This window comes from Strix aluco, chromosome 21, assembly GCF_031877795.1.
Source record: "Strix aluco isolate bStrAlu1 chromosome 21, bStrAlu1.hap1, whole genome shotgun sequence".
NCBI lineage: Eukaryota > Metazoa > Chordata > Aves > Strigiformes > Strigidae > Strix > Strix aluco.
In genome coordinates, this window is record NC_133951.1 from 6,150,993 (window position 1) to 6,164,077 (window position 13,085).

The 13,085-nt window shown below is 52.2% G+C and overlaps 1 protein-coding gene across 1 annotated transcript in view; it reads right to left on the reverse strand.

The window, feature by feature from the left end:
* Positions 1-11,384, reverse strand: part of MAP2K4 (mitogen-activated protein kinase kinase 4) — a 102,303-nt gene extending 90,919 nt beyond the window's left edge. Inside the window, exon 1 of the mRNA XM_074847713.1 lies at positions 11,169-11,384. Coding sequence (XP_074703814.1) covers positions 11,169-11,268 — 100 coding nt within the window. The 5' untranslated portion in view covers positions 11,269-11,384. The remainder of the gene's footprint in view (positions 1-11,168) is intronic.
* Positions 11,385-13,085: the final 1,701 nt, after the last annotated feature.

Below are 13,085 nucleotides of genomic sequence, written 5' to 3' on the forward strand. Positions count from 1 at the left end.
ATACTGACAAATCAGACTTGGAATTTCCAGTTCAAGTCACAGAAGATCCCAAATCATGTCCCTGATGGAGAAGCCAGCTGAGCCCTCCCACACAAGTGCACAGACAGGCACATATAGGCCACAGACACCAGCTCCCACTGCTCCTGTCTTGACCTTTGTCACTTCCACACTTTCTGAGAAGATTGTTCTCCCACTTGCTCAGCTGCAGTCCTCATCAGGGAAGCCTAAGCCATGGGAACAGGCCAGAGAGTAAATTCTTGTCTCAGCCCCAAGGATGTCTAGCACTGATGCACAGCAGCAAAGCTTAACCTGTAGGAAGCATATTTCGCCATGACTGGCATAACCAGCTGGGCAGATAAGCTCCAGGATGTTACTTCAACTCTTCACAAAAAGAAATAAACTAATTAGAAACATATTTTAAAATAAATTTTGCATTTCCAGGAGAACCCTGGCAAGCTTGTTCCAATATTCAACAACATGTGCCCCCAGGGCAGCAAGAACTCAACTGCCAAGCTGCAGCCTAAAGCAGCACATCACCAAGTCTTTACATCCAACCCCTTCTTCTTCCAATAGAAGCCCAAGCTCATTCACAACTCCTTTGCACAAACCTGCATACATACTTACACCATACAGTCATACTTTCTAGTTATGACAGCTGGGCTACAACAGCTCAGAAAGATGACAGTTGACCTCTACTTTTCCCCAAATCAGTAAGGAAACCAGCTTTAAAAGCAGACATCCAAACACTCCAGTTTTCTCGTGTTGATTGTTCCTGCTACCTCAAGGCAAAAAGTACCTTGAAGAAAGGACGAAATTCCCATGACTATCCTTCACTCCGGGCTGCCCGTCTTGGCCAGCCCTAGACAAAGTGGTTCTGATCACCCTTCCCCTTGCTACCCTCTACCTATCCACATTTCTGAGTGGGACAGGAGGAAAGACATTAAAGGTAGGGAGAGGTTTCCAGTCTTTGGCATGAGACCAGGTCTCAAACTGACACTGTTCAGGAGGGGAACTGGTCTTTACAGGAACACTCAGACATGGTCCCATCACTCCCAAGAAGGGATTTCCAAATGTAATGCTTTTATCTTAGTCCATAACCCCTCCCAGGTCAAAGCAACACAGCCGTGTGTTTTTAAAGGAAACTGTTTTATCTCTGTCCACAAACCTCTTCAAAGTACAAACACTTTGCTCTCTGGTCCAAAAGCAAAGTGATGGCTAATTCAGTTCAGGGAACTGCTTCCAGAGGATTAGGTCCAAAGCAAACCATGAAACCCTTTTAGTCCACAGAAAAAAATAAGCCTAGACAAAAACTGATAAAAGGACCAACTCCCTTTCGGCTCAGCAATGTCTGCTCCCAACAGCTGTCCTCCTTATGCCACAGGGCATCTCCTGGAGCACCTCAGAAAGATCAGATGAATTATTCAAAACACAGACTAATTCCTGGCCCTCCGACTCTTTGTTCACTCCAGGATCAGTGTGAGCCGTCTGCTTCCTGGAGGGCTCATTCTGCCTCCAGTAAAGGGCAAACACAAAGGCTTCGATTTGCAGAAGAGGAAATCAATTTAGCAGCTAATAAATACACAATTTGTGCAATATACATACTCTCTGTCTCCCCTGATGCTCATACAAAAGTTAATGGAGCGTACTCTGCTAAGCACAAAGTTATTGCACACCAAGGGCAGTTCAGCTTGGTTTGAGAGCAGAACTGGGAGGAGACAGGAGAGGATGCTTGGCAACACCATGTTGTATTTCCTCACAAACAGCAATAGCAGAGAACCCTCCGTGGAGGGCTACAGCCTGAGGAGTCAAGGTCACACACATTTTGGAAGATCCTCTGCAGCATCACATGACGGTCCTGATGCAAATCCAGGCCAAGGTCAGCTCACACGCCCCGCGCTGGCTCTGTGCAGGCGTGGAGCAGGAGAGCTCCACAGGACCTTTGCTCACTGATAGTCCAGTCTCCTCAAAAATCCACAGCCTCTGCACACAGGAACTTAAATAAAACCCATGACATCTGATAAAAGTCATGCTTGCACCTTTCCACCTAACCATGGGGGGGTACAAACGTGCTGCAGCTGCACAAACTGCAAAACTTACCTTGAAGCAATGGCCACCTACGTAGACCAAGAAATGCACACCATGGGTATCTTCAAGATTTAAAGCCTCCCCTCAAGCAAAAGGAATGCCTGTAAGATTGCAGGTGCCTGTAAGAGCTCAACCTAACTTAAAATAAAGCAGAGTGAAGAGTTTAAAACCGAAGTCAGCAGTGCAGCCTGTCCAGAACACTCTCCTGAACGCAGACGCTCAGGTCAACACGAAGCCTTGTTGCTGTGGCCAAGGCACACTCACTGAGGCAGAGCAAGTTTTCAATTCTCCCTTCTCCCCTTATTGTCATTTCCAAATTTATTTGGCTGCCAAAGTTTATCAGTTTTCTTTTACATCTTTTGGTTTAAAATTAATCCCTCCTGTCCTCTGGATGCTCCGAGTTTACCCTATTAAATCACACAAATCAGTTCAAGTCTGTCCCACTGCAAATCTCCCTGCAGTCTATCCTTCCCTTCAAGAAGTGTCTCAGAAAAAAGACCAATCCAGTCAGGCACTAAGTAAAAAACACCGGGATTAAAGGCAGACAGGAAGCTAATTAGCTCCAACACTGTGCTCTTCTAACTCACAAGGTTACTCTACACTATAGCACTGATTTCTTACGCTTGCAGCTTGCCAGTGTCATGCAGCTGTGGAAATTTGCTTGATTCCTGACAAGCAAAAAGATACACACGCACACCCAAAAAAACCCCCAAAACCAGCAAACAGAAAAATAGGAGCAAGATGAACTAATCAAGCCCACCGCCCACACCAAGCCAGGAAAGACAGCGGCTGGGGAGGCCGCACAAATTATTTTGGCAGCAGTGCAGCCTGGAAGCAGAGAAGCTCCTGGGTGAGTCAGAAGCATCAGGCTGTCCCGGGGACAGCACACACCTCTGCCCTGCCAGCTACGCCAGCTATGAGGGCTCTCTGCCCTTAGACACTGACACAGTGTCAGCACCCGACGGGAGCTTGCGAGGGGACCCGCTTCCCGATGTGAACAACTGACTTAGGCTTAGATTAGTTTAGCGGGCAGGAGTTAGGCTAAGCATGCGCCCGGTGTGCCATACAGGCACAGTCTGACAAGCCATGGAGCCGAGCCACCATGCTCCCACCTGCCTCTGGGAAGGAGGATTTCCTCCCTCCTGCCACCCCCAGCAGCATCGCCCTACTCCTCACGGCAGTGCCGCTGCGGAGCTCTGTGCCCACAGAGGGGAAGGCCAGCTCCTGGGCTGGGGCTGCTCACAGGGCGAGGAGACCCACACCGCCTCAGCAAGGGAGATGCCTACAAGGTGAACAGAGGGGCTGTGCAGACCTGTACCAGCACTGCCAGCCAATACAAAGCTCGTAACACAGGAATATGCCTTTGAGAGGACGTCACACATGGTGCCAGCAGCAGTTTTCCAAGCATCTTACATACAGTTTATAGAAGTCCACCTAGCAAACCTCAGCACGAGATCTGTAACAGAGATAACTTTTCCAACAACTCAACAATGGTACAAGGAGGTGAGGTGGAGAGAGAAAACGGGGTGCAAAGTCAGAGCAAAAATTACTTTGTCTTGTTCGGACAACCAGAAGAACCGTGAGTAAAAACCAAAGAGGCTTCAAGGCTGTGCAACTCCTTCCTGCAATCCCATCCCAGGAGAATGAGATGAAACACCCTCCCTGCAATTTCATGCTTTATGGACAACGACTTAACCCCTAGGCACCTTCAGAATAACTTACAGCACTTTCTCATTGATTTTGATAATCAAATATTTTGATACTTTAACAGTCACCCTAAACATCCAAGTCAGTTGCCTACTGAGAGGGGTGAGCCTCACTGCTTTTGTTTCAGATACCCTCCAAACAGAAGTGCTGTCACCAGAGAGCAGCACGTGCATTCGGAGGGACAACTACCACGCATTGGCTATTCCATTGTCAAAGCCTAGCAGAGACACAGTATTCAAGTTATCTACAAGTTGAACTGAAGAAGCACAGGTGAAGAGTCTCTCATCAGGGATTTACCGTGAGTTAACTACTGAACATTAATTAATCCAGCCATAGCAACACACCTTTTTCAACAGAAGAAATTTTTCAGTGCTCAACAGGCACTGCACTATCATTTACCCACTGCTCACACGTTTCTTCTGCAATCAAACAAGCCTGCAACATAGAAATCTGAGGATCTAGAAGACAAACAAAAGCCCTTTGCAGGGAACGCCAGCAGACTTGAGTAACAGTGCAGGATTCTCATTACTGAAGCCACCGGCCAAGTGAGCAGCACAGTGACAGCACAGGGAGATTGCTGGAGGAGGGCTCCTCTGCCAGCAACCAAAAAAATCAGAAATCGACCAAACGGATATACCAAAAAAAAAAAAAAAAAAGCCAGCTTAAAAATGCAAGAACTACCAGACCAATTGATTCAAAGACACAGATTCTCCTGAACTGGCGCCTTTACAGGGACTGGGTTTCTCATTGTAAAAAAGATATCACAACCCAACCATAAACGACAAGAATCAACATAGGAATCCCCAAAACATTTGTTCATCCTTCCAAAGCAGGAGGGCAGACTGTACAATAACAATAATCCATCCTGACTGGAATATCCATGGATGAGCCCACATCCCAAGGTGACAACCCCTGAACCACGATGAAAAGGTTCAACTGCCAAAACCAGCCAGGTTTTCGTCATCCTGCTGCTGCAGTGCAGCAACTCCCACCTCCCCGAGCAGGATGCTGTTATCCCAGCACGCAGAAGGGCAACAAAAACATACACATCTAAGGAGGCATTTATAGCTTTGGTGAATACAATGCAGTCCATTTTAAATAAAGTACATGAGATCTGGGAACATAACCAGCACCTTTTGAAAGCTGGTCCAGATCAGCGCACTCCAGCCTTTGAGAGGATGCCAGAAGCCTCACATCCATTCAGAGATTTCTGTACCTTCTTTATAAACATCACTTCAGTGAAACTTGGATGGACATCTGCTGCCGGTTCCTGCCCTGCAGGGCAGAGCGCTACACAAACACCTCGTGCAGCTCTTCTCTCATGCAGTGTTTCTTTCCAGCCTCCACAGGCTACAGCAGCTATTCCTCCCATTGGGAAGCACACCTCCATTTTTTCTTTTAACTCACCTAAAATCTTATCAAACCTAAATCCAGCACAAGACATCGGACTTCAAAGGCAGCAATTGTGTCCCAGCTGTATGATGCTAACAAGGTGTTTATGTTTATTTGATACATACAACGCTTGATGTGGTTACACAAGACTCCTGTAATTAATGCTTCACTGCATACATACCGGGACTATGAATAAAATTAATCTGGGTGACTCCTCAACAAAACCAAGTTTGAAAAGTACACGTTTTCTTTTTTTTTTTTTTCTTCCTCACAAAACTCATCTTTCTCTCACTGGATGGACCTCATTTTGACAGGCAACGGTGTGATTTCCACTGCTGCTGGCTCCATCAAATCAGCGTAAAAACTGCAAAAGCCTCCCAGCATCTGGTGAGACTAATTAGTATTTTTGGGCTGCCCCTTTACCAGGAAAACAGACATATTAAGAATGTCAGTTGATTACAAGTAAACCAAAATGGAAAACTGAAATGCAAAAGCACATGCTTACATATAAATACAGTCCTACACACACAGGTGTACACTAAGACTCAAACACAAAGCAGATACGGTCAGCCATATCCTGGCAGAGCTACCATACAGGAATAAACTGGGAGGCACAAACAAACTGAAACACACTGGTTTGCTCACTGCACTACTATCTTTACCTTCTGTAATAAATGCACACATGCCCAAGTAGACATACACCCATCGATCTCACAAATCTGCCAGTGTCAGCTTGCACCAGCAGCGTACGTTAACACACACCAGTTTTATAATTTCACTGTGGGCAAGAATAAGTGCAGTCACCTTCTGATTTTATTAATCAGTTCCCACCTCCTAAAGACACACCTCACTTTTCCTGCGTTAGAATAAGAACAAGTAATTAATACACAGTGACATATAACACTTATTTTACTACCTACCGAAGACAAGGATTAATTCTCCAGTTCCCTCTCTTTTCTTACCACAGTCTTTTCTGTTTTCCTTGTCTTCTTATCTACATCATATGTTTCATTTTACCTGGCCATTCACACACTGCTTCCTACCTAATCTGCTGCTCGCTTGCTGCTCCTTTTGCTTCACAACACCCTCACCTCCCCACTGTCTTCTTGTTCGCCAAATTCCCCTCTCTGAGGTTCCCTAAGTAAACTGCTATTTACTGGGGCTCCTCCTACTTTCTCCATCCATTATGCCCCACTGCTCAGAGAGGTAAGTCTACCCACCAGCCTTTTGACAGTGTACATATTGTGCCGCAGCATTCCACATCTCAACATCAAGGCATCAACATCTCATCCCTCTCCTCCTGCCGGGCCTGGGTCCAGGAGCACCTTCAGCAGTGGGGAGAAAAGGTGCTCCAGTCACTCCTTGCACTCACAAAGGCAGCAACACAAAGAGGAGGAGGATACAGGAGTCACAGCATCTCTTACTGAACTCCCGTACCGAGGATCGTATTGGTCACAGTGATGCCCACAAATGATGCCCACTGTCTGAAGTAACTATGATTACCCCAAAGAGACAGTGTAGATTACACACTGACACCAAATTCATCTTACCACAGTGACTGACAAAGTCCATCACAGTGCTCACCAATTCTGTCATCTGCCAAACACAAACAACTCTCAAAAAGCCTCCCAGAAGCTCTTTTCTGCCAGGCAGAGAAAGGTGCAGGGCAGAGCTTCCTCATACATCAGCAGAAACCCATCTCTCAACTCCAGTACAACACTGATGCTCTGAATGGCATCCAAGGGTGAGAGCAGGACTCCAGCTGGTCTCTTGATGCACTCAGACAGATACCCCTTGGCAACCTCCCTGCCCAGGTTCCTTGCCTCATATCCACAGAGGACTCTAACCAGATATGGATGTTCTCTGATTTTTGCTAAAAACGGAAAGGTTACGGCTGCAGTGGGGTAGAGGGGGCAAAGGCCTCCGTGGAGGAGCAGACAGGACCACACATGTGAAGGGAACCATGAATCCCAAATTTCAGCTGAACAGGTTGATAATTCCTACCCAACTCATCCGAACCACGACGTACACTCTGAAAAGACATATACAGTACATATGCTTTGCTTTTGAAAGACACCAGAGCATACCAAGCAGCAAGTACTTTGAGAAGTCCCAGCTGTCTCCAGCCTTCCTGAATGCCGAACGCAGGAGCTGAATCCGTAACAGCCAGTTATAAGCAGTTCAAGCTCCTGCTTGGCACTGGAGGTAGGACGAGAAGACTCCACAGGTTGCAACTAGGATCAAAATTCTTCCTATGCCATGGAATTAATTACATTTCTAAATTTCACACCACCATTCTTCAAATTATAATTTTCCACTTAATGCCAGCAGTAGAGACTATTACTAATTTTGGCAATGAGAAACACAAAATTGCTCCAATTACAGTTTGGGTGTCATTTTTTTCTTAGATCACTGTCAAAGTGGGATATCCTATTTCTAATAGAATCTCTGTTCTCTCCACAAAAGATCCAGGATGCTAAATATGCAGGACTGCTGCTGAACTTTTAACATTACACATAACTAAGAAGGACAACAATTCTTCACATCAGCAGTCACTGGTATCCAGACAGACTTCAGTTTGCACACAACAAAAATTTCAAAAACTATAAAATAGGATCTATTTTCAATACTTATAATTCCAGTTCTCCTTTGTCTCTGAGCTGTCAACCGTGCCTTGAACACAGCACTGCACTGGTCAGAGGGACCCTTTGGGAAGAAACGACGCTCCCAGATTCATGGGCACGAACAGCTGACACAGCCAGGAGGAGACACAAGCACGAAGCTGGGGCACGCAGAACGCTAAGCGTGAGAAGATCTGAAGCAACCCCTTGCTTGATGGCGAGGCTTGAGGGCCACAGCTGCACAGTAAGCCCAGCATGAGTACAGCTAGGTCCCTTCGTCTCAGTATTGTCACCTGAAGAGCTTTAGCCTGTGCATATCAAAAACACTGCAGGACATCGAATTAAAAACAAAACAGGGTGGCCTGTAGAGTCCTTCTGGATCTGCTGCCCCAGCTCCAGACATCAACATGATGGGCCTCAATTTCCATGAAGACTTCTCCCCTGCACCACCCCCACCCCCAAGCCCCTGCTGAACTCCCCAACAGCGGATACCCCCTACAAAACCACCAGCCCTCGCACCAAAACAGAAAGCCCCTGCAAGAGGCTCTCACCTCAGGCCAGCCTGCCCAAGCACACACCCTCTGGGCATCTCCAAAAGCAATGGCTGGCTGTCCGAGGAGAGCTGCCATGGTCCCTTAACAGCGGGTGCAGGCCAAAGCTGTGGGAATTGTCCCACCTTCTCCCGCTCCCACCGCCTCCCTCGCAGCAGCAGTTGCACAAGACAGGTCAGAGAGTGCTTCTGGCTGAAAATTAACTGAGCAAAACCTTTTTTTTTTTTCTTAATATAATTACTTGTTTCCAGCTTAATGACTTCCCGGCTACACCTCGCCATACCGTTTAAACCAATTAAATCAACACTGACACAGTCCTACCTACTTTTCTCCCCACCCAGCAATGCATTCCTGCACCTGTCTTGTGCCAGGGCTTGCCCAACCCCACCACGAGCAAGCGGTGGGCATCCAAACTCACCACTTCTTGGTGGGTTTGCTTTGCAACAGCTCAGCTTGCTCTGGCATCAGCAGGGAGCCACGCCAGCAGGACACATGGTGAGTGCGAGGCCACGGCGCACCTCTGAGAGCAGCCAGACCTGCCCCGGCAGACTGCCAACACATCCAGCCCCTTCCCAGCCCACCCGCAGGCTCCCCCTGGCTTCGCCCACGTGGCAGCAGAAGGATCCCGGCGAAGGGCTGCCCTCCTGGGATGGAGGTTCTGGTTGGTTCTAGGAATCACTGCCACAGCAACCTGCTCCTCCAGAGCCCACCCCGGATCCTACACTCAGCTCCTCCCAGGGCACCCAAACACTCATCTGTTACCTTAAAAGAAAAACACCCTAACACCAGCTTTCACCACAAGCACTCGTATCATCAAACTGGTCCTGTTGTCCCAAATTCATGTTTAAATCGCCACTTTAAACCAACTACAACAGAAACAACTGTCTGTCCCCCACCTGGAGAAAGGATGCACATGCTACGTTATTACAAGCTCACACAGTGTCACAGGTTCTGGAGTCAGGGTGCAAAACCAACTCTCAGCCCTGAAGACACACAGGATTCAGGGGAACGATTCATAAATATGAAAAACGGGGCCTGGTGGAAATACAAGGGGCAACACGGAGAGTTGTAACTGCACTGCAACGAGGCTGGTTTTTGTTTTATCACAACCACTTTGGTACATCGCAGTCAAGATTTTAATCCATGAATTTAATTTACAAGGTTTAGTATTATGGTTTTTGAAAGGTGTTGTAAACATGGATAACAACACCCTTCCAGGGCCCCAACATGTACCCTCTCCTTCATCTGGCAAGCACAAGAGCTTCACACAGGGGAAGCTACAAAGAGCGAAAATTCACCTTCTTATTCCACGTATACCAAACTCTTTAGTTTATATCATCAGTTCTCTGCTCAAACAGGTCCCCATCAGTCTCCGTGCAGTCTGTCCTAGTGGGACAGAACACAGACCATCGCAAACAACCATGACAAACATTATTTGCTGAGAACGGCTGCACCTCTCTCACAGAGAGCACAACCTTTCCTTCTCCTATTAAAAAACAGAGTTCCCAAAACAGGGCAAACAGCTTCTTTAGTATTACCATCGCTGTATTAAATTTTAAAAAAGAATAAACCAGCACTGCAGCACCTCAGCCTAATGAAGCCTAAAACGTTGCTCAAGCAGGGTATTTTTCAGTGGTCTAACTTTAAAGGAAAACCTCAAAAGGTGTTTGCTGTGGCTTTTCTGAAAAATAAATACCTCGTTTTCGCAAGACTGCTCAATCATCAACAAGTGCAGGCGGGAACCCTGGCAACATGACCCTACTAAAGCACTGTAAATTTCCATCAGAATAAAAGAAAACCGAACCAAAAGTTCACCGTAGAACTGCTCACTCTTAAACACGGGAACGGACGCAGAGGGACGGGGCACACGGCGCACCGGGGCTGGCCGGGGGCAGGGCCGGGGGGCACCGGGGCCGGGCCGGGGGGCACCGGGACAGGGCCGGGTCGTCCCGCCGCAGGCCGAGCACTGCAGAAGCACTGGCCCGGCCCGGCCCGGCCGCCCGCCTGCCCCCCCCCACCCGGGGCCGCCTCCCGGACAGCGCAGCGGGGCTCCCAGCGAGGGGACGGGCCCCTGGCAGCGCCCTGCGCCCCGGCCGGGCCCCCCCCGAACCGCGCCCGCGATGCTGCCGCCCGCGCGGTTTCCCCCCGGGAGGCCGCGGAATCGTCCCCGGCTGGAAGAAGCGGGAGCCGCGGCCTTTGTCCCGCCCCGTGGCTCGCTCCTGCCGCCCGGGGCAGCGCGGCCCCCGCCGCGGGCAGGGCTCCGGGGCCGGCTCCGCGCCCCCCGGCAGCCCCCGAGCCGCAGCGCGGCGGCGGCGGGCAAGGCCGCCCTTCCTGCCGGGGAGCCCAGCGGGCGCGGCCGGGCCGCCGAGCGGGGGCCGGGCGCGGCGGGAGGCGGCAGCGGCGGGGAGCGGCGGGGCAGGCCCGGAGCGGGGCCTGCCGGGGCCCGGCTGAGCGCCCCCCCCCCGCCCCTTCCCGCGCCGGCACCCCCCGGCCACCCCAGGCCGCGCCGCGGGGCTCCCGCGGGCAGCGCCGCTCCGGCCGGCGGGCACGGCCGCGCCCCAGCCCCGGCGGGGCTCCCAACGGCTGCGGCCCTTGCCCGGGCCGGGGCCCAGCGCGGGGCGGGGGGGCGGCGCCGCCAGCCGCCCCCTGCGCGGGGCTGCGCCCTCGGCAGCGCCCGCCCGGCCCGCGCAGGGCGAGACCCGCGGCGGCACCGCGCTCCCGGGGCCCGGCCCGGCCCGCCGAGGCCTAGAGCGGGGGACGCGCCGCCCGGCCCGGAAGCGGCGGCCGGGCCGCGGCCTAGCGCGGTGCTTACCCTGCATGCTGCCGGCCGCCGCGTGCGCCTGCGGGCCGCCCGCGCCCGGCCCGCTCCCGCCGCCCGCGCCGGAGCCGCTGCTGGGGCTGGGAGTCGCCATTGTGTGCGCGGAGAGGCAGCAGCGCGGCGGCTGCAATGCAGCAGGGACCCTCCCAGGCAGGACACCTAGAGCCCCGCCGCCGTATAGCAGCCGCCGCCGCAGCCGCCCCGTCCGCCCCCGGGCTGGGGCCGCCGCTTAACCCCTCCCAGGCGGGGCGCCCGCAGCCCCGGCGCCTTGCGGCAGCCGCTGCGGCGGGGCGGGAGCGGGCGCTGCCTCCCCCGGGGAGGGGGGAGGAAGCCCCCGCCGCCCCCCGGGGCCGCACCCCCCCGCCCTGCCCCGGCAGCCGCGTGTTCCCGCTGCCTCGGGCAGGAGGAGCCTCGCCCCTTCCCTTCGCCTTCGGCCCCCCTGGGCCCACGGCTCTCCCCGGTAGCCCTGCACCGGGCCGGGGTGTCCGCAGGTGTTGCCCCCCCGGCTGGGGGTGCCCGGCCACCTGCTCCCCCGCCTCCGTGTGCCCGAGGAAGCCCCTTGAGAGCCGCCGGTCGGTCAGAGCGCTTGAACCGGATTTCTCACCTTCCCCCATGACTTCGCCTCCCACACAAGCAGCTACTTGCAAACTTCTCTTGTGTTCCCTGGCCACCACGGGGCATAACTTCCTCCTGCCTTGTCCACAATACCCAGGGCACCCTCCCCTTTCCACCACCATCAGTCTCCACCACTTTTTCTTTCCTCCTGTTCATTCCAGCACGTTGTTTCTGATCCTACCTCTGACTCCAGGAATTAGAGCAGCAAAATGGGTCCCCCAGAGATGTGGGCTCTCTTTCCCCAGCCCCCTGCACGACTTGGGCACAGCCCTTCACCTACAGGAGTCCTTGTTTCCTCACCTGTGTGAGCAATAACACCGACCTCCCTTGCAAAGGGAGATCCGCTGACAAAAGAGCTGCACACCCAGCAGCGCGCAGACTCTTTCCCTGCTCCTCCATTGTCCAGGCTTCTCCATGCTCCTCACGAAGGTGGTGATGGAGCAAACGCCTCAAGTCCTGAACATGTGCTGGATGTGCCTCCAAAAGCTGCCAACCACGACCCTTTGTGCAATGGGGGAAAGAGGTTGGGGCAGGAGCTGCCTTCCCTTCTGACCTTTATTTTTTCTTCTTTCTCCCCCAGGTCAGCTCATATTTATTTATCCCATCTCGTGTTAAGGCCATGTGTTTTGAGCTTGGAAAAGCATCTTCTCCCATCCTAGAGTCTTCTGGTTTCCCTGCTCAGCTGCATGTGGGATCAGGGAGATGGGCTGAGGGAACCCGGCCTTCTGCCCGAACCCTGCTCTCCAGTGAGGACCTCACGCTCTGCAGAGCTCACCTTCCTCAGGAGGTGGGAGAAGGGAGTAGAGCTGGTCCTGACCATTTCCCTCTTTCTGCTCTGTCCTCCCAACTCCCGCTAGTCCATCAAAGTCATCTTCCTCCCTGCCAGGGATGCAGCTTTCCTTTGCCTCGGGGAACACCATCAACTCTTCACACACTCAGGCCAAAATCCCAGTAACCAACTTCGGCTGCTCCCACCTGGCCTCTGCTCTCTCTTGGGATACTGCTGACTCTTCCACGGCTGCACACATCCTGTCCTCTTTGAATGTGTCGGGCATGAACAGCTGTTGATGCCCGCATTGGTCGGAGAGGAGCAGGAAGCACTCCCATGCAGAGCTTCCCACAAGAACAGCCCTTCCTGAATGGGGTTTCTGCGGGCACCAGGAGCGGTTACCACCAGTGCCAGTGCCTGGCGGAGCCTGTAACAAAGACTACAGGCCCACGGCATGCAGCAGCACAAGCATACGTGTCCAGGTGAAGGTGTGCCCTTATCCTCTCCTCCCGCATTCCCATACGGAA